Source organism: Spinacia oleracea, chromosome 5, assembly GCF_020520425.1.
Source record: "Spinacia oleracea cultivar Varoflay chromosome 5, BTI_SOV_V1, whole genome shotgun sequence".
NCBI classification, from domain to species: Eukaryota; Viridiplantae; Streptophyta; class Magnoliopsida; order Caryophyllales; family Amaranthaceae; genus Spinacia; species Spinacia oleracea.
Window position 1 is genome coordinate 5,055,569 of NC_079491.1, and position 22,577 is coordinate 5,078,145.

The window sequence follows — 22,577 nt, forward strand, 5'->3', positions numbered from 1 at the left end:
GAAATAAAACAATATATATACCAACTTATCTGATTTTTTCTTTTACTAGTAAATAAACCAAATGAATTTTACACAATTGTGAAAAAATTTACCAAAATTGTTTACGAATTTTTTCAGAAAATACATAAAAATGAACCCACTTTTATTGCATTATTGCGCTGGCTTCCTCTAATTTATTACATGCACCACGCGTCTCACTTATATCAATAAAGCTGATTTACTTTTTCGTTTTTCAACGAAAGTAAATTTGTTCAAAATCATATACAACAAAACTGTAAATAGCAACAATTAATTGTTCACAGCTGGGGAATGCTCTAACATCTCAATACAACTTAACTCATTTGGCAGTGTGAAAATAAAATCCGGAAGTTCAAAAGTTTCTCGTATTACAATAACAATTCAAGCCTCACATTATAGTTTACATTGCCCTAAAACACTTACTTGGAAACACATTATAAATAGGATCTTCAAGTTCACTTGAAAAATCCTACTTCACCTTTCTTCCACCCAACACTCTCCAAAACCCTCAAGTTTCCACCAAAAACCACTCAACAATGGAGGAGATCAAGGTAATTAAACATTTTCTTTTTTTTAGTTACTCAAATGGGAGGTTGTAAGATCATGATTTCGATTTTTTTTAGTAATAGTCATTTTTTGGTAATTTTGGCAAGTTTTTTTCGTAACAAATTTACCACTAAACTTAGGGTTATTTTTGTTAATTTTACTTCAATTCTATTTAGGGTCAATTAGGCTTAATGAGTGTTAATTTTAGTTAAATTATATTGTTAATTTTGACTTGAAAATAATATTTTGTACAAAATTTAAGGTGAAAATATTAGTTACTTTCTATTCTTATTTTTGGTTTTGGTACATAATTTAGGTGAGAAGTTTTAATTATGTTTGTTAGTGTTATTATTCCGAAATTTTGAAAATTATGTTTTGGTCTTTATTTTGATTTTAATTTAGGTTGCGTAATGTTAGTTTTAGTTAAACAACAATTCCTAACTAAAATGTTCAATGTTGTAGGCGCATGATGTGTTTTATAACGAACTCATTTTAGCTCTTCATATTTTCCCGAATTTTTCGGCCCGTCAAGGGAAAATAATTCGAGCTGTTTGCAAGGAATGGAAACGTATTTGGGACGACGACGATTACGGGGAGTCGTTGCGTAGGTTGTTCGCTGAGGAATAGGTTTTCGGCAATAGACTAATATGTAACATTTTGTTTATCGTTACTTATTAGTGTCTAATTTAAGTAGTAAAAACGGTACTTAATACTGTTTCGGAGGGGTTTAGGACTTTGGTATGACACTTTTGAATTTGTGTACGGTACTATGATGTAACATTTGTGTACGCAATTAGGATATAACAACGTACGACTGTGGACTAAAGGATATATATTATAAGTTGTTATTTTGATGTACTATTTGTTTAACAAGAAATTTTAATTATTGAATATTCTTATAACTTGCAATTATAGTTTATTAATGAAATGATTGATTTAAATTATAACTTCGGTTCAAAAAAATAAAATAATAAAATACAAAATAAATTTGGGCATCATTTTTATAAGACATACAAATGTATAACATAATAGGGGAGGTATCATCATACATTATATAAAAACGTACAACACAATGATGGGGAGTCAATATTGATATACAACGTAAAATTAATTACTCATTAACGTTTAGAACTACAAGGAGTGCTTAACTAGAAATTTGCATGACAATTGCCAATGGCTTTGCCTCACTGTCACAATGGTTACTAGCATTATCAATAACTCTTTCATTCATCCACGCTGCGGTACGGGGTTCGAGCCTTGACAACCACTATTTTTCAATTTTTTTTTTGGGCGCTTTTTAAAACAGAATATTTACTTTGGAAACTCCGCAGTCATCTTCTCCGATTGGATCTTATCAAATCTGAAATGCAGAATTTTTTTTTCACAAATTAAACATTAATCAATTCGACAATATTGATTTCGTGCCCATAACAGCTCTTAATTCGAACAAAATAATCCAAAAACACGACGGAAATTGCAATCTACAGCGATATTAACATGGTGACCTTAATTAAAATGGTGTATCGCCTTTCATCACCTACCATTGACAGAGATGAGATGAAATGGAAAAAAAAAAATTCCTTCTAACTTTGGTATCATCGACAGAAAATAAAGGAAAAAAAAATTCTCAGCCATTTGAATTTCAAATTCAAAGTGAAGCTGAAATTTCAAATTGAAATTGGGGGATGCTGAGGTGGATTGAACCAATATATGGCCAGGGTACACAGGGACCACTTACCCTCTGTGTATCCATAGCCTTTGCGCATAAGAACAAGTGTCCTTATATCTTTGTGGTCCTTTGCTAGATCAGGCTCTTCTTGTGGGTCTTGGGCCTACAAGAGAGTTTGTACTCATGCAAATAAGGGAAATATTCTGATTGCTTTCCATAGTGACACATGTCAAATAGCTACAGGTTACTTTGCTATGTCATAGGTTAACAAGAAATAGGACATGTGTCCATTAATCTTGACACGTGTAACTCGATTGTTGGTCCGTGGTGGACATACCTTTTTGTCCACATCATAACTCACTAAACTCGCTTATCAACTTTTCACGTACCAAAACAAATACACAACACTCAATAGTCGAATGGGACTACACTTGACATTTACAGTACTACCTCCGTTTCATAAAATTTTTTACAGTTACTATTTGCACAAATATAAAGACAAAAATGAAAAAGTTGGTTGAATATAATAAAATATGGGTAAAGTAAGAGAAATATGTAAAAATCTAGATGAGTGTAAAAAAACAATTAATAATTAATAATTAATAATTAATACTTAACAATTAATAATTAATAATTAATACTTAACAATTAATAATTAATAATTAATACTTAACAATTAATAATTAATAATTAATAATTAACAATTAACAATTAACAATTAATGATCAATAATCAATAATCAATAATCAATATTCAATAATCAATAATCAATAATTAATAATTAATAATTAATAATTAATAATTAATAATTAATAATTAATAATTAATAATTAATAATTAATAATTAATAATTAATAATTAATAATTAATAATTAATAATTAATAATTAATAATTAATAATTAATAATTAATAATTAATAATTAATAATTAATAATTAATAATTAATAATTAATAATTAGTAATTAATAATTAATTAATATTATTATATTATTATTATTAAGTTGAATTGAATTAAACTGAACTGAACTTAACTGAACTGAACTAATTGCTCCTGAACTCAACTGAACTGAACTAAACTGAATGCTCCTGAACTGAACTGAACTGAACTGCGAAATAAGTCATGAAACTGAAATTAAGCCAAAAAGAACAGGGCCTAAACAGAAATGATAGGCGAAGTACTTAAATATAATGTTAGTATGTAAAGGTTTGAACTAATACATAGTGGAGTGGGGTGTTTAACGGTCTAGAGAATGTCCAAAGTAGAGATGTCAAAACAGGTCACTGAATCGGGTTCGGGTCAGGTCATCTCAAGTCTCGGGTCATGATCAGGTCGGGTCGTGTCGGGTTACTTTACGACTCGAGTGCATGTCGGGTTGGTTTTCGGCCGGGTCATGTCAGGTTTGTTTCCCATTTCGGTTACAAGTCGGGTTCAAGTCGAGTCATGTTCGGGTCGTGTTCAATTTCGGTTTGGGGTCTTATATAGTCGGGTTTGTAGCCGTTAATCTCGGGTTTGGGGTCAAGTTCGGATCGGATAATTTTTGGGTCGGTTTCACTCTCGGACATGGGTTAAGATCGAGTCAATACCTAATATGGTCATCTCATAATATTCAAGCGTAAATATTTACTCCACAAGTCGAGTCACTAATAGGTTATGTGTAAAATTCCGGTTAAGGTCATTGTCGGGTCGGGTATCGAATCGGGTTCAGGTCATTGTTAGGTCAGGTTAGTTTGGTTATCGGTCATCTTTCGATCGGGTGTCGGGTTCGAGTCAAACAACATCGGGTTAAAATCGTTATCGGTTTTTTCGGATCAGGTACATGTCGGGTTTCGGGTTACCTACTTTTACCAAAATTTCGGGTCATGGTTGGTTACGGGTTCATTCGGTTCATGTCGGATTTGCGAGTCAGGTCAGTTTTTGACGGTTCTAGTCCGAAGCATTGAACTCCTAGATTATAAAGTGACCCAACAACACGTACCTTGCTATAATAGCTTGAGCAATTCCTCGATAAATAACACGACCGCTCATCTTGGGACTGTTAGTGAACACTCTAAAGAGATATTCTATCACTCATAGAAGGAGACCAACAACTAAAAAATTATCTCTTTTTATAGACAAAACTAGTGTGTGACCCGGGCGATGCCCCGGTTGCTACATTGAATAACTAATGTTTTAGATTTTCCTTGAGCTCAATATTTGACCAAAATACTTGTATTCTATAGAATGGAAAATATCCGTTAAGTTTGTGAACTACACAGGCACGCTTGAAGATATTCCGCAAATTCAGCAATGGGAAACTTGATTTTTTTTTTTGGTATCTTTGCTGAATTTGCAGGGTAAGAAAGGGTACCCTGCAAATTCAGCAAAGATACCAAAAAAAAGAAAAAAGAATCAGTGTAATCAGTACATATGTTGAAGTATTTCCTAATTCAGCATCCTCAAACTTGCACAAAGCACTAAACTAGCAGACCAAGAATAAAGCAAGTGGAGTTTGCTGTCAGTACTTCAACTATTGCATCACAAATGATGAAAATTCGACAACAGCAATACTAATGTTTAAAGACTAGCATCAAGTACTGTACTGCCTTAGCTCAAGGATTTCAAAACCTGCCTTAGCTCAAGGTTAATGAAACCTGCATTAGCTCACGTTTGAGTGTGAACTATTAAATTAAGTACTTTTTAATATGTATTAATGGAAAATTAACTAAAATTATGCAACTTTTTGGGCCAAGTGGGGTCGAGTAACCACACTTGGTATGCGTTGGCAGAAGGCAAGATTTCAAGGAGTAGATGTTAGCTCAGATTTGATACCAACTTTGAAAAAGATTTTGTAGCTGAAGAAGTATACTTATCTAGTTATGTTAGTTTCATGTCTTAGCTTTAGATGGGAAGAAAAGGAGGTTTTGGTCTACAAAGAACATAAGATACAATAGGTGCAACTCTATCCCAAGCCCTCTAAATCTAACACCGCCTAGCAATGACAACCCCGCACACCAAATCAACAATTGCAAGTACTGGAGGCTTGCTTGAGTCGCTACTTGCACACAAACTCTTTTGCACAACCCTTGCCGCTAATAGGCAAGAGCACACGTACTGCATGATCCTTTGTCAAAACACTCGGATCATGACACATTGACACATCTACAACTCGGATGTGGTTGTACTTAAATCTAGTACACTCTACTAAATGCTAAGAAAATAGACAGTCAAACAAATAAATAAAAGTTTTGTTTTAAAGTACAAATTGACATGTATTCACATTATATGTATGTTTGATTATGAAAATTGAAAACACAACCAATAATTCATGATTAATCTATCCTTCTAGAACTATGGTTATTTGATAACTTAAAATTGGTTTACATAATTGCCATATGGTATATTAACCACAATGAGGAATCCCAGAAAGTAACAATAAATCCCAGAAACGCCACAGCGTTGTGTAGACAGTAGACAAGAAGCTGTAAAGAAATGAGCTGCAGGCAAATATCTTGGTCAGAGTTACCACAGGATCTGTTAATGTCAATCGCTGAACGCCTTGAGATTCGGTCAGACATTCAGCGTTTCCGGGAAGTTTGCAAGGAATGGTGGAAAACGGTCCCTTTCTCTTTCCTCACCTCAAAGAATATCCTATCCCCTCTCTTCCCCCTCTCTCTTTCAACCTCTAGGAGTAGTTGGTTAGGAAGTTCAGAAGTTCTAGTAGCTAGCTCTGTTTTTCTCCTTCGATCAGCTCTGGATCCCAAGATCTCACCTTGGGTTTTCACAGCTGAAGAGTTCAATCCAGGTAAGCTGTTAGTCAAAAAATCCCTTTTACCAATCATCACTAGAAACTTTCCCCCTCATTTTCCGAAGAATTTGGACTTGTCTCATTAATCTCTAAACAGCAATACCTTGCTTTTTCAATGTCATTGTATATAGTGGTGGACCGTGGAATGTGTTTCAGATTTTGAAGCATATTTGCAAAATGGGTAGGAAATAAGGAATAAGTTCAAGACCACCAATTTACTACCTGTGGCCCTGTGGGAAGCTAGGAATTCAGTGTTTTAGGAATGCAAGTTTTCACTCCAGAATCTGTCTTGAAGAATCATAAATTTGGTGAAAGACAAAGTTAATAATGTAATCCCAAAACAAGTAGGTGTTATTGATAAAATGTTCCGAGCATTTGTTAGTCTAACAACATAGCTACATAGATTATGCAGGTCAGCACATGTTTCCTATAATAGTTTGTTTTCAAAATTCTGCTAGCTTTAATGTACTGATATATGAACTTTGGCTCTAATTTAACTGAAGTATGATATTGAGTATAACCTATTCCAGCTAAAACACTAAAAGCAAGCCTTAAGTTTCTAACCCCATGTTTTGGACTAGATCTACACTCAAAAGAGTACAGGAACCAAAAAGTAAAAATAGACGAGCAAAATTAAAAGGCTTGTCAGCCATCAGAAGCTAATTTTCAGAGGGAGGAAAAGATGCGCAGACAATTGAATGCCAACAGGATATTTGCAACAAACTTATTAGTTGATTTACCAGGAAAACTGCAGAAAGTAAGTAGAGAAGAAAACTAAAGCAGCAATATGAACTTCTGAATAGTAGTAGGCATATAACACAGATCATAATTCGTCAGGCTATCTTTCACAACATGATGAAAATATTGCATTTATTCAAATCATAGAATACAAGCTACGCACAGAGATAGCATACAACATCACAACTAAAAAGTCAAGTAAGGCTGCCAAACGCACACTTACAGAAAGAATCATCTTCACTTCTGGCGAATCATAAAGACATTTTGCAACCTCATACACTGTAGCCCTTTGTCCTTCCTTTCAGTTCCAAAGCTCATTGACCACATCTCCAATTGGATTATATACTTTGAGCTCTTTACAAGGAACCTTTAACTGCTTTCTATAGTTCATCACCTTGGTGCTCTGTAATAAATTGCATAAAAAGATATAGAAATAAGGAAGAAGAAGAGATTCAGAGAAAGGATGATAGTAGATTGATTCAATGCGATTAAAATCATCAAAATGAGCACACAATCCCAGGTTCAAAGTGACTGGAAGTGTACACAAAGCTAGCAAACTAAAAGTCTCATCAACATTCACCATGCCTTCTCTTTATATAAGCTCCTCTGTTTATGGACTAACTCCCCTCTTCTTTTCATCCAAAAAAAAAAACCTAACTCCCGTCTTCTTGTTATTTGGCAATAATTACATACAAAAACACATAGCAGTTACCAATATTGCCTAGCACTAATGGCTAGCCGCTAAATCATGGGCGCGACCAAACTTCTACTACATTTCCTAATACAGCAGCTAACCAGAGAATTAGCTAGGACTACCTATATCATAACTTGTTGCTCAAGCTACCTCTAACTGAATTATGATGGCATTTCCTAATGTGCCCTTCCCCTATACTCGATGCATTACATGCTCCTTGGCTTAAATACACTTTCTCATTATCATCAATTTCTCACTTCTAAATTGATTGCTTCCTGCAACAAAAGTTCATTGTAGGTAAGTGAAAAAACAAACAAAATTTGACCTAATCCACCTCAGTCTTTTACATCATTTTACGAAATAACCACGCTGGACTTTTCAAACTCTCATACCACGAAGAGAATCCCTTACTTGCCTAAATCAAGACCTTGTCCACTGAATCTTTTCTGACATTTATCAACTAAGGCCTTCTCAATATTTTCATCAATCCCCCATTCATTAACTCCAGTATCAGTGTGATTACTTTGCAGGATACCCAAGAAAACCTGGAATGTAAAAAACTAAATTACATATACATAATTATGTGATGTAGAGAAACAGAGTACAAAAACATAGCATGCAGCACCCAATACAATACTGATGGATCCATCTCAAATGTCTGAAGTGTCTAAAATGCAGCTGAAGAATCAATCAAACAAGAATATAAGTATCAATATCCTCCATTAATTTATATGATGTTTATTCTAAATGTTTATATATCTTGGAGAAAAGCGGCATACTGTTATTAACACATGGCAAGCTTCGCTGGCAGTTCACCATGCTCAGTCCTTATTTGATCACAAGTGTTTTATTTGCTGCATCTAGATGGTTCATACTTTCATTCTTCTTATCCGACTTTTCAGTAATCTATCCCATATGCTACATGACTTCTACATTTAACTTCTCTGTCTCCAACTGAACCTCTGCCTAGCATCCAGCTACTTTTGTAACTGAAAATTTTACAATGCCTCTTCCTTCTCTCCGTGCACAACCAATCATAGTCAGTGAGGGTTAAAATAGGAATATGAATGCTTTGATGGCATATGCTACTATGCTAGTCAAAATTGAACAAGATTTCATCTATAATGACATAAGCACACAATCTAAGACATGAAATGGACATAAGACAATGATGGCGTGGTAAAATTGAACCGCACAAAAGCCGAAATTAATTAACAATGAACAGAGCAACAGAAAACGCATCATATACAACAGTTCCATAGTATGTTCAGTTCACTAAAATATTAAAAAAAAATAATAATAAAAAATCAGCAAATAAAGATTTTATTACCTAAAGTAAACAGCACAACATAAGGTAGCTATTACAAAGCTTTCTCCAAAACTCCTAAAACACCTCAGACAAAAACACTGGTTGGGTAGACTAAAACTGGAAATTACAAGACTTACAACCAGTGTTTAAAAAAGCGCAAAGCGCACTAAAGCGATATGAGTCCTAGAGCTTAAGCGTAAAGCGCAAAGCGCGAGCTTCATCGAAGTGAAGCGCACTTTTTAAGAATTCAAGGTTTCTTTACCATTATGGATATATATCTTACTAAAATAAGAACAAAAACACATAAACATCAGATTTTCTTCCCTATTGCTCCTTGTTTTAACAAAATAAAGCATATAACATAGTGTTTATCATGTAATATCCACTAGGAAACAAATATACTATGCTATTTTCAAAAAGATATGTCATCTTATTTTTTCTTTTCTTTTGGACTCTTGGCCCACTTTCTAATGTTAAGGATTAATATGATGTGGTCTAATAGACAATAAAAACATATAAAAAAAGCTTTTAACGTGAATTTTTTAAAAATAGAAGAATTTCAATGAAGCTCAAAAAAGCGCGCTTCATGCGCTTAAGTGCGCTTCGGTGCGCTTTTTCACAAACGCTTCGCTCAGACCTAATTAAGCCCTTTGCCCTAGAGCTTCGAGCTTCAGAGCTTAAGGGAGCTTTAAGTGCGCTTTTTTAAACACTGCTTACAACTTAAGGATAATCCTTTTTATCCCTTTTTTATGTGTATAAATAGTGAGTGTCTCAAATTATATCTATTACAATTACAAATCTTCTTTTACCCAATTGTCTTGCCATCTCATAAATCACCCTCAATCCCACACACTTATTCCTCTAGATGAGTTTGCAATCTTTTTCATCAAAAGATGCATAATAATAGACTAATTAAGAAACACATCATTAATGACCTATTAGTCAAATTCTTGTTCGAAAACACGATTTAATAAATAATCCATAATATTGTGGGTAGGTGAATCATGAATTAGTTCAAGACGGAGACAAAATAAGGTGATCAATTGATCAAGTACAAGTATGAGCTTCGAGATGGGATTCCCATCTTAGAAGAGAAGAGGCCAACTGCTCACCTTGAAAGGACGATAAATTGAACAACTCGTTCAGATAGAGTTTATAAAGGGATAGGGAGGGAAGGGAAGGGAAAGTGACGGATCCTTTTTCCACTTAACTTCCAATGTTGGAAGGACTTGGAAAGCAAAGGCAAGCTCGCAACTTCCCTTTCCTTCTAGAATACTAAATCCCGCAAAATGACTTCAGGATTGAAGGTGAATATGCGTGTAGTAAGTTATAGTATGTTTTGCTTTACCAGTGAAACATACGATTTGAAGCAAATTAATAAAAAATAGAAATACAATTTTTGAAAAAGGAATTAAAAGGAAAATGCAAACTCACATCTTCACGGACTAAATCCTAAGGAAAATGCAAATTGGGAATATACTCCCTCGGTCCCATAATATAATGACTGTTTTACGAAGGAGAAAATTGAGACCAATCTTGCTGTTTTAGACAAACATTTGTCAGCAGAGAGCAGGGGTTGGCCAGAACACAATATAATAGCCTGAATACAATGTTATAGATCCACATTAACCATCTTCAAATTGAAAACAGCAATCATAAGATCGTCATCATCTCATCGACATCCCCTTGAAAATATCATCAAAGTACCAGTATATTAGGCTTATAATCTTTAAAATTGAACATTATGTTAAGACCCTAAACCCTAAGTATATTTTACTTTAACAGTATGATAGAGCCTTAACCTTTTTTCTTGTGTATTAATAGTAGAAGCCTAGAAATCTATGACGGTCATCCACTTGTCCCTAATATTGTTTGTGAAGCCTAAATTAATAGGTAACAAAGAACTTTGTGTAACACTTTGTTTGGATAAGAGGAAATAGCCTCTCACGAGATTAACAATCAAGAACAGATTAATTATGAAACATTAAAATGGCAATCCTAGGCATTCATAAGAACTTAAATGACATTTTCTGCAGAATGCATCAATTACTAATTTAATTACATGAAATAGACAAGAAGCAAAAGAATCATTTGATCTTACTAGGACTAAATATTACTTTGGGGTACTTAACCGACTTGAAAGATAAATAGTGTTACGAGATTATGCACCTCAAAGATGAAACCACTTCCAAAATCCCTAAACAATGCATTCCCCTCTTTGAAAAACAATGTTATTGACGAAAAATCTTCATTTTAATAAAGAATTGCATAATATTGAGGATAAGTTCTACTTTTATCATAGCTATGCCGGTTCTAAAAGAGTAAATTTTTCAAATGAAAAATTATATGACGAATATCTAAAAATGGATGCGCTCTGTCATATGCCAAAACAAAACCAACCTCCTTTCATAAGCTTTGAGTCATAATTTCTCCGGTTCTTCCTTTGAATTAACTCAAAACTTCTGAAAATGAGATTGATGATGCGTATAAGAGATCATGCATATTCTTAGATATTGGTCATTATATTATCATTCCAAACCACGTACCATTTCGAAACCATAATAGATATGATAAAAAGTGGAACTATCACAGGATTAAGCAATATTTTTTAAAAGAAGTTTTTCGGTTCATAATATAGCAAACTCCAAAGTTTTAGGAATACTGGAAGTGGTTGTGGTCTTCCTAGGTGCATAAACACGTCTTGTACATTAGTGTGTACAAATTGGTCAAAACCTCAAACTAACGGTTTGGTCTTTTAAGATCCTCTAAGTCTAAACATGATGAATTTTGTAGAAAATTGTCATTCAAAGTACTTTTATGAAGGTTTAAGATTGTCTATTCAATATTTTATGCTTCATTAATCTGTTATCAGTTTGTTAAAATATTTCTCTTGTTCACATGCCTTAGAAAGGGATTTTAGGCCCTTTTCTTTTTGGCTTCATTTCACTTTCAAGACTTATTTCGCAATTCAGTTCAGTTCTGTTCTTTTTGGTTTCATTTCACTTTCATGACTTATTTCGCATTTCAGTTCAAGATCATTCAGTTCAAGATCATTCAGTTCAGTTCAGTTCAGTTTATTTACTTTTCTAAAAATCTGTTATCAGGACTTAGAATAGTTATGTAAACTGTTCTTTACCTTTAACAGTTTGCGGTTTGTTCGGTTACACAATTTGCAATCCAAACCGAACCGTAAAACCGATTTTTTGTAAATTTTTAGTCCAAACCAAACTGATTTAAAAAAAACCGAACTAAATTGCTAATTCAGTTCGGTTCAGTTCGATTGTCGTTTTTCCCAACCAAATTTTCCCCCCTACTAAAGATCACGACACTAAACACTTGCCAGGGACTAAATCCTACTTTCTTAAAGGTGATCAACTGAGAATATAAGAAACTACACTTGATTTTGCTCCACACCTGTCTTCATTTGTTTTCCCACATTCACTCTCACTATCTATCATAGTGTGTAGTGTGCACAAGTTGCATGCATAATATAAATGAAGTGAATGAGTTTGATTTTGTTTGAACCAAATTAGCAGAATGTTATACACAGCAGTTCATATTAAATGTAGTGCCGAAAAGCAAATATGTTACAAAGGAGAAAATTGAGACTAATCTTACTGTTTTAGACAAACATTTGTCAGCAGAGAGCAGGGGTTGGCCATAACACAATACAATAGCCTGAATACAATGTCATAAATCCACATTCATCATCTTCAAGTCGAAAAACAGCAATCATAAGATCGTCATCATCTCACCGACAGCCCCTCAAAAATATCATCAAAGTACCAGTATATTAGGCTTATAATCTTCAACATTGAACATTATTTTAAGACCCTAAACCCTAAGTATATTTTACTTTAAAGGTTTGGTAGAGTCTTAACCTTTTTTCTTGTGTATTAAGAGTAGAAGCCTAGAAATCTATGACGGTCATCTACTTGTCCCTAATATTGTTTGTGAAGCCTAAATTAATACGTAACAAAGAACTTTGTGTAACACTTCGTTTTGATAAGAGGAAATTAAATAGCCTCTCAGGAGATTAACAATCAAGAACAGATTAATTATGAAACATTAAAATGGCAATCCTAGGCATTCATAAGAACTTAAATGATATTTTCTGCACAATGCATCAATTACTAATTTAATTACATGAAATAGACAAGAAGCAAAAGATCATTTGACCTTACTAAGATCAAATAGTACTTTGGGGTACTAACCAACTTGAAACATAAATAGCGTTACGAGATTATGCACCTCAAAGACGACAACTTCCAGAATCCCTAAACAATGCATTTCCCTCTTGGAAAAACAACATTATTGAAGAAAATCTTCATTTTAATAAAGAATTGCATAATATTGAGGATAAGTTCTACTTTTATCACATCTATGACGGTTCTAAAAGAGTAAATGTTTTTCGAATAAAAAATTATATGACGAATATCTAAAAATGGATGCACTCTGTCATATGCCAAAACAAAACCAACCTCCTTTCATAAGCTTTAAGTCATAATTTCTCCGGTTCTTCCTTTGAATTAACTCAAAACTTATAAAAATGAGATTGATGATGTGTATAAGAGATCATGCATATTCTTAGATATTGGTCATTATATTATCATTCCAAACCACTTACCATTTCGAAACCATAATAGATATGATAAAAAGTGGAACTATCACAGGATTAAGCAATATTTTTTAAATGAAGTTTTTCGGTTAATAATATTGTGTTTTGCGAGAGCAAACTCCAAAGTTTAGGAACACTGGAAGTTGTTGTGGTGTCCCTAGGTGCATTAAAAATGAATTAGGTTTGACCCTTTTATTTAGGGGTTGGAGTGGATAATTAGGTTTGGTTTTCTAGATGGTCCTTGTTCTTTGGTCTAGTTCGGTTTTATCAATTTGTTTGCTTACACAATTTGCAATCCAAACCGAAACGTAAACCGATTTTTTGATACTCCCTCCGTCCCGGAATACTCGACCCGGTTTGACCGGCAAAGAGTTTAAGGGACTTGAATTGACTTATTTAACTTAATAGGTAGTAGTTGATAGTGGGGTATTATTTTAATGTAGTTAGTGGGATGTGGGTTAAGAGGTGGGGTTGGGGGAGAGTAGGGGTTGAATTTTTAATTATTTTTGTATGGAGTAGGGGGTAGGTGGGTTAATAGGGGTGGAGTGAAAAATAATATAATATTGTTAGAATATTTCCATTTTTATAAACAGGTCAAGTATTAAGGGACGGCCCGATAAGGAAAACAGGTCAAGTATTCCGAGACGGAGGGAGTATTTTTTAGTCCAAACCAAACAGATTTAAAAAACCGAACCAGATTGCTAATTCAGTTCGGGTCGATTCGGTTAGATTTTCGTTGTTCGCTACCAAATTTTCGCCCCAATTAAAGATCACGACACTAAACACTTGCCAGGGACTAAATCCTACTTCCTTAAAGGTGATCAACTTAGAATATAAGAAACTACACTTGATTTTGCTCCATACATCTTTTCATTTGTTTTTCACGTTCACTCTCACTATCTCTCGTTGTGTGTAGTGTGCACAAGTTGCATGCATAATATAAATGAAGTGAATGAGTTTGATTTTGTTTGGACCAAAATTAGCAAAATGTTATACGCAGCAGTTCATATTAAATGTATTGTCGAAAAGCAAATATGTTACAAAGGAGAAAATTGAGACTAATATTACCATTTTAGACAAACTTTGTCAGCGGAGAGCTGGGGGCGGCCATAACAAAATATAATGTTATAGATCCACATTCACCATCTTCAAATTGGAAAACAGCAATCATAAGATCGTCATCATCTCACCGACAGCCCCTCGAAAATATCATCAAAGTACCAGTATATTAGGCTTATAATCTTTAACATTGAACATTATGTTAAGACCCTAAACCCTAAGTATATTTTACTTTAAAAGTATGATAGAGTCTTAACCTTTTTTCTTGTGTATTAATAGTGGAAGCCTAGAAATGTATGACGGTCATCTACTTATCCCTAATATTGTTTGTGAAACATAAATTAATTCGTGACAAAGAACATTGGGTATCACTTTGTTTTGAACAGAGGAAATAGCCTCTCACGAGATTAACAATCAAGGACAAATTAGTTATGAAACATTAAAATGGCAATCCTAAGCATTCATAAGAACTTAAATGACAATTTTCTGCACAATGCATCAATTATTAATTTAATTACATGAAATAGATAAGAAGCAAAAGTTCATTTGGTCTTAATAGGACTAAATATTAGTTTGGAGTATTTCTGCGGTTTGGCCAAACAGCATAACTAGTTTATGCACATCAAGAACACTACCACTTTGAATATCCTCTGAAACCCGCTGTCAATACCACATCAAAAACAGTGTATAAACGCCTAAAAGCCTCGTTCAAAAAGAAATCAGCAGAGTCTTGAGATTAAATATCACTTTTTTCATTTAACTGTTAAAGGTAAAAGAGAAAAGGGACTTATTCTCATGATTATGCAGAGTTTTTCGAACGAGTTTCTCAATCAATAAGACAATGTTTTGTTGGTATTGATAACAGGAAGAAGAGTTCAGCGATACTGAATGTGAGGGTATCCCTAAGGTGCATAAACCAGTTATGTTGTTTAATGTTCAAAGTGATTTAATTATCCCAAACAAATCATGAAGTTGCTTTCATTTATTTCATGCTGTTAAAGTTATTATTGATGCATTACATAGAAATTGTCAAGTTTATTATAAATGTACCATTAACAAAAGTGTGTAACAATAGTAAATTAACTTGAACCACTGTAATCAACTACTAGTAAAAGGAAAATATATTTCAAAGCACAGAGTTGAGAATAATTTTACCAAAGTTGACAATCACCGCCTTCAAATTGAGATACAGCAATCCCAAGATCGTCTCCGACATCCCTCATATCCCCTCGATAACATTTCGAGTAATGAATTGATCGAATCTACATAATTCAGACAAATGAAATTCAGACAAATCCAAAACTCGCCGACAATTTTTGGGCAAAATTAAAACAAAGGGTCAACAAAGGAAGAGCTCACCACCGGGGATTGATTCGGAACGGTGCATAACCATGGTGGCTGATGATCGTCATTTTTACAAGCTCGTCGGAAGTCGAGGACTTCATAAGGCGGTACGCGATGGATACCAAGAGAGCCGGTGAAATTCCCATCATTTTCTGTTCATCGCGATTTCGGACAAATGAAATTGAGACAATCAAAAAAATCGGGGAAAAATTAAACTAAAGGATTAACAGAGGAAGAGCTCACCGAGATTGAATTCCGCATTTCCACATCATATCGCTGCATTTCCGGCGAGGAGAGAGATGATGAAGAGGTAGATGATCGCCATTTTTCAAAGACTCGCCGGAAATCCAGGATTTCATCCCGGATTTCAAGGCGTTCTGTGATGGATACTAAGAGCTCCGGCGGGAGGATTTTCTATTCGTTGTGATTTGTAATTGAAAGAGAATTGGGGATTTTTTTATGGATTTAGGGTTCATGATTCATGAACAGTAAGGAAGATGGATTTTGGTCTGCTTTGAAATGGAGTGGAATGTTCGAGTATTTATATTTGAGTTGTTGAGAGTGACTACAGTGTTGTCTGCTTCTCTCCTGTTCCGCCCTTGGCGGCTTGCCTCTATTTGGGCTTTATCTTAAAATAATAAAATATTTATGATCTTAGGTTAGGGTAATATTTAGGGTTAATCTTAGGTTAGGGTAATATTTAGAATTAATCTTAGGTTAGGTTAGGGTAATGCATTATAAAATTACGTAGTTATTAGTCAGTGTTAATAACTTAATAATATTCCATGCTTAATATTTTAAATTGTTAACACGAACCTAATTGTATGAGTTGTGAACTTGTGATTGTACACTTATAATTTTACATAGTAGATACTGTACATACCAAAATCAAATATTAGACACTTATGTAAACCAACTTGATCTAGTAGGTGTGGGAGATAAACGATGCAATAATGGTTTAGAATTAGAGAAGGAAGTGAGGAATCATCTTTTCGACTCTTACTCTTCCACTCCAGTTGTCGCTTCTCTTAATGTTACGGAGTAATTTGAAAGTAGGTGCATGCTTCAGCTTCACCAACTCGAATTTGCCGAGAGAGAATTGGATTCAAATAAACAATGTTTGATTAGTAATTTTTTTAGGTACAGGATGTATTGTTAGATATTCTATAAGATTTCAGAAGACCTACTTTTTGTTTTTCAAACCGCATATTGTAGCTACTTAAAGAATCTTTTAATTAATTAATCTAGGAGTGGTTCGAATTCTATTAAACTTACATTAGGGTAATGCAAGATAAAATTGTGTAATTACAAGTCGGTGCTAATAATCTTTAATGCTTAGGCTCTGTTTGGCAAACACTTTCAGTCACCTTAAATGATTAGGTGCTAATAATTTAAGTCACCTTAAATGATTAGGAGTGTTTGGTAGGAAGCTAAAATAAAATTTAAGGTGGATAACTTGACTGAAATTCAAACGTTAATAAAAGTAACGTTTCACAATCAGTGACTGAAATCTTTTGCTTCCAAAGCACACGTTGTTGAGTTGTTGACTCGTTGTTGGGCAAATAGAAGGATTATTTAAAAAAAAGAAAAATTGAAGAACACTGAATTTTTAACAGTGCTTTGAAGAGTTTATCTTCTACAGTAGTTCTGCTCATGTTTTTGTTTATTTTGTTATGTTACTTATTTTATTTTTCAGCTATATACACTTTTCCTATATTGTTTAAAATAAAATAAAATCATACGGAGTACTCATATTTTCATTTGAAACAAATACCTTCCCTAATTGTTTTTTTTTGGGTTGAAGTTGGGTACAAGAAAATCACAAAGGCCTTCATTTGAAATAAATCACACTTAATTTCAGGTACTTAAGAAATTAGTTGTACCAACCGGTTAATGTAAATTATGGCCTTATCAGTTTCAGCACCTTATCAATTTCAGGTATTATCGTATCAGTTTCAGTTACCTTATCAGTTCAGCTCGATTTCAGATAGTGTTGCCAAACATAACCTTAGTGTTTCCATTGTTTATCTCCTTTTACGGAGTACTGTATGAGTTATGATTGTACGTATGACGTATCATATACGAAGTACTTACTTAAACTATGAATTAGTACTTGCGTAAACTAATTTAACACATTAATCAATACAATATATATTGAACAACAAAAGAAAGATTATATTTAACAATTAAAAGAAAGATTTATTGTTGTAGTTCCTTTAATTTCTTTATTTTCAAAATCTTACCGTCAAAAACTCTTTCCTAAAAATTATGTGGTTTTAAGAATCATACGAATAAAGTCATTCTATAAAGAGTTCAGTTAATAAGATCGGAGACAATTCCACCTTAAAATCATACGGCAATTAGGAGAATACATAACCACTTGACATTATTTAGTGATTAACTCTAACTTCTTTTATCATTATAGAACTTTTTAATGGGCCAAATCTTAATAATCTTTCTCAATTCTCATACATTTACCTACCACATCATCGGCCATATCGTACGGATCAAATTCTTTTACCCAGCTATAAGGAAGGTACGACCCATGGGGCATGGTGGTAATTCGGCCTGCATCAAACTACTGTTTTACTGGCTTCTGTTTTTCGAAATCATACGCGGAAAATTTTGATATACGGAGTACGACTGTACGAGTACTTCATTAATTCCTCCGCTATTTTTTAAGTTGACACAATTTTTTTATCACGTTTATCAATATAATATTTTAATCATTAGCATTTCTTATTATCAATGTGTAACATTTATAAGAAAATTGATAATATAAATCTATATAATAAGACGATTATAAAAAGGTAAGTTATATTCGACTTATTTCACATAAAATAAGTTCAGATAAGTTCAGAAAAAAAACAAAAAAGTATTTTTTTCAAATATTTTAGCACATACATAAGTTTATTTCAGACATTTCCACATATAAGTTTATTTCAGGCAAAATAAGTTTTATTTCAGATAAGTTCAGACAAAATAAGTCAAATAGAACGAAACCATAGTATATTATATGAATAGTGTCCAAAGCGAAATTGTGGTCATCTAAAAAAGAACGGAGGAAGTAACATGTACCGTACTCTACAAGGAAGTACTTTTGCACAACCGTTATGCAATAGCAAATATATAACATGGTAATTCTGTAAATATGTTGAACTTTATGACCTGCTTTTTTTACTACAAGAATTTGTATCTTTAACGACAACCTAATTACGACGGGTCAAAAATCCCGTCGCAAAAGCCTTTTGCGACGGGGCTAACAACGAAACAATGACGGGAATAGCCGTCGCAAATGTCTTTTACGACGGGTTTACGACGGATTTACGACGGGATTTTCATTAACGACGGCCCCCTTTTATGACGGGTTCGCGACAGGAAATTCCGTCGTTAATCAACGATTAGTGGCCTTTCGCGACGGGATTTCCCGTCGTTAATAGTACAATTTCTTATAGTGTTTTTTTAATACTACTTTTATGATATATTTTTATACTGATTATGGATGCCAAAAAAATAACCAATGTTACAAAAAAAAATGAAACAATGTTTTAAATAAACGAACAATGGTATAAAAATAATGAAATAATGGTATAAAAAAATAAAACAATGGTACTCCGTAGAACTGTAAAAAATCGACCCGACCCGAAAACCGACCCGAACCCGACCCGAAAATAATGGGTCCTGAACAAGATTTTGTGACCCGTAACCCGATTTTATCCGAACCCGAGCAACCCGAAATGTAATGGGTCAAAACCCGACCGAACCCGTTTTGGACCCGACCGATTGAAAATCATTGTATTTATACTAAAAAATGAGATTATGAGAAAATTTAAGCATAATAAACACGTTGTTTTTACTATTGTTGTGTGTAATATAATTTTAATTTGAATTATACGCCATTTTATGGTTGAATTTGACTAAATATAAACTTGTGTAGGAAAATTTGTTAATTTTTGCTCATATTTTGTATATTTATCACCTAAATTAATGAAAATATAATGTGCGTTTTAAAATCTCTCAACCCGTTGGGTCGACCCGAACCCGAATGTTCTGGGTCTTGAACAAGCATTTGCAAACCCGAACCCGAAAGTGACCGACCCGATTCAACCCGAACCCGGAAATAATTTTTTACAACCCGACCCGACCGACCCGTTTGACAGGTCTAATACTCCGTATTAAATTGTTTTCATAATGTGGTTTTCAATTTCTCCCTATTGTTTTAATCTTTTTCATTTGTTTTTTTTTTTTTTTTTTTTTGTAGTTGTCTTGTGGACCACACATGAATACACATAACAGGCTGTCGTTTGTCGGTAATTTTGCCAAAAATGACCTTTTATAACCCAATTTTTTCCAGAAATGACCTTATGTAACTTTTTTGTGAAATCACACCTTATTATAAACCTTTTTTGCGAAAGACAATCTAAGGAAAGTTTTCGGCATTGACTGAATGTTTCCAGCCATTGTCTTGTATGTGACTAATAAAGTATTTATATTGTGGCCAAGATCGATGACATGTGTACAATAGTCCTTATAAAAATTAAAAATATATATGGTTGACCAAATTACTTAGAGCAAGATCAAGAGGGTCTTGTCTTAAGATTTTCTTCATTTTCCATGTCAGCATTTTATTAATATTAAATAATTAAATTATTGTTAAAACTCTTTAAGATTCAATCAAATTTAGTTCTTCACCCATTAAATCATTTAAGACTTGTAAATTTATGTAAAATATCATTGTATTATTTAATTTAACTCACCTATCAAGTCTTAAGTTGATTCTTAATTTTTCAAGACTCACTTTAAGACTTTGATAAGATTTGTCTACTTCAATGCTACAATTTCTATATGTCTGATCTTAAGACTGATTAATCATATGCCATGTCAGCACAACTCATGTCTTAAGACTTGAGGCTGATCATGCTCTTAGTCCGTGTCAAAAACTACATAAGACTATCCGCAACTCCGCAAGTAGATTAAAACCTACCGTCAAATAATTAATCTGGTGCTAAGTCCTAATTTGTGTAGGGAATGTAATAGGAAATTAGGAAACAAATTAACATTATTAATTATTTATTTAACGTCTAAATAACGCTAATACGGAAAGTATATAATTTTACTCAAAAAAACAAGAATCAACAACAACAAAAAAACAATTTCAGATAGAAAGAAAGAAAGAAAGAAAGATATATCAGAGAGGAAGATCGAAAGGCAATGGAGTGTAGTCATCCATCATTCAAGGAAAACAAGTGTACACGTTGCAACCTACCCATCGCCGACTGTGGCAATCCGGCCACCATACCATTCCGGTACATCGACGATAACTTATCCATCACCGTCGACGAAGTTAAGCGTGTTCGAGATGTTAACATGAAGTTTTTGACAGAAAACAAGAAACTTCACTTAGTTCTTGACTTGGATCATACTCTTATCCATTCTATGAAGATCAAGAAACTCAAGTCTACGGATAAAGAAACTATCAAAAATATCAAGTACGATGACGTGTTCGAGATCAAGCTTTCTAACAGTGAATATGTTTTGAAGTTAAGGCCAGGTGCTCGTGAATTTCTTGATATGGTTAGTTCGATGTTTGAATTATCAATCTTTACAATTGGTAAACGTGAGTATGCTCATCAAGTTGTTGAACAACTCGGTGGTTTATCGAGGTTTTCGTGTGTAATCGCAAGGGAAGATTGTTTGAAGACGAGGCAAAAGACGTTGGATTTGGTGTTATCACATAAACAAACTGTTTTGATAGTTGATGATACGGAACAAGTTTGGGAGAAATCTTGTAAGGAAAATCTGATAACAATAAAACGTTACGACTTCTTTCCCATAAAGGAAGAAGGAATAGTAGTGGAGATGGATAAGGAACTTGATAGGGTTTTCGAAATGTTAAGGGAAGTTCATAGTTTGTTTTATGATGGTAATAATGAAGATTATGGTATGAAAAAAGATGCAAGGGAAGTTCTCAAAAGGGTTTTGATTGGTCGAGGATTAAGTTGTTTGAGTCAAGAACAACACCAAGAAGAGGATCAAAAGAAGCTTGGCAAATGTATTGAAAAAGGTGTTGAAGTGTGTAGGGTGAAGAGGTTAAAAATCAAATTTAATGGTGCGTGGCTAGAAAATCCTTGTGTTCCAACAAAAAGATTAGATTGTTTGGGTGAAGAACGAGTTAACAACGAAGATCAAAAGAAGATAAGCGAATCTAAAGAAGGATCAAGTGTAGCAATGAGCAGGCCAAAGAGGTTAAGAATTACATTTAATGGTGTGGTTCAGAAAACTTATTGCGTCCCCAACCGTAAAAGATACAAGAAGACACATGAAGTGTTCAATTCTTCATGTTTAGTATAGCTAATTAAGCTAGCTTAGTAATGTAATAATGTAATGGTTCAATGTTATTAGTCCCTTTGGGGTTGGGAAGGCCCTTCCTAGAAGGTAAGTCCCTCCCTAAAGGATTGTTATTTTTGCCGTGGAGCATTAATGAAGTATATTTTTTTTCAAGCTTAATTATATTCTTGGTTACGTACAATTAATAATTTTTATAAATTCAGTTTGTAGATGTGTTAATGTACTTTTATGATGAAAATTTTAAGCATGGTGATGTTGAATACTTGGATGGTCATTCAATTTGGATGCTCGTTCAATCTTCTGCTGTTCTATTAAGTTTATCTGATTGATGGCTCTTCATCAGGTCAGACAGTGTTCCGTGTTAAACACCTAATAGATTTGTGGTATGATTTCCTATATAAATCAATGATGTAACCAAGTTATGATTAAGCTATTCGGTTATATTATC

At 33.6% G+C, this 22,577-nt stretch overlaps 1 protein-coding gene and 1 long non-coding RNA gene across 9 annotated transcripts; one reads left to right on the forward strand and one right to left on the reverse strand.

Annotated features, from left to right (window-relative positions):
- Positions 1–1,583: 1,583 nt before the first annotated feature.
- LOC130461123 (uncharacterized) lies at positions 1,584–16,350 on the reverse strand. 8 transcript variants are annotated; one of them, XR_008921492.1, is made up of 8 exons: positions 16,025–16,319; positions 15,797–15,933; positions 14,447–15,699; positions 12,379–12,524; positions 7,863–7,996; positions 7,574–7,726; positions 6,981–7,160; positions 1,584–1,924 (listed from the first exon to the last, which is right to left on the reverse strand). It is a non-coding gene; the product is annotated as an uncharacterized lncRNA (long non-coding RNA). The 8 variants fall into 8 exon arrangements; XR_008921495.1 differs by lacking the exon at positions 1,584–1,924 and having other exon boundaries at positions 6,813–7,160; positions 14,447–14,577; positions 15,593–15,699; positions 16,025–16,350; XR_008921493.1 differs by lacking the exon at positions 1,584–1,924 and having other exon boundaries at positions 6,813–7,160; positions 12,379–12,438.
- A 4,556-nt stretch (positions 16,351–20,906) lies between these two features.
- Positions 20,907–22,261, forward strand: LOC110805040 (RNA polymerase II C-terminal domain phosphatase-like 4). Its single transcript, XM_022010643.2, has one exon. The coding sequence runs from the start codon at positions 20,993–20,995 to the stop codon at positions 22,130–22,132; it is 1,140 nt and encodes a 379-aa protein (XP_021866335.2). The 5' UTR covers positions 20,907–20,992; the 3' UTR covers positions 22,133–22,261.
- Positions 22,262–22,577: the final 316 nt, after the last annotated feature.

What these genes read in the sequence shown, in the direction of transcription:
- LOC110805040 (XM_022010643.2), top strand. Translation starts at nt 20,993, where the DNA reads ATGGAGTGTAGTCATCCATCATTCAAGGAAAACAAGTGTACACGTTGC.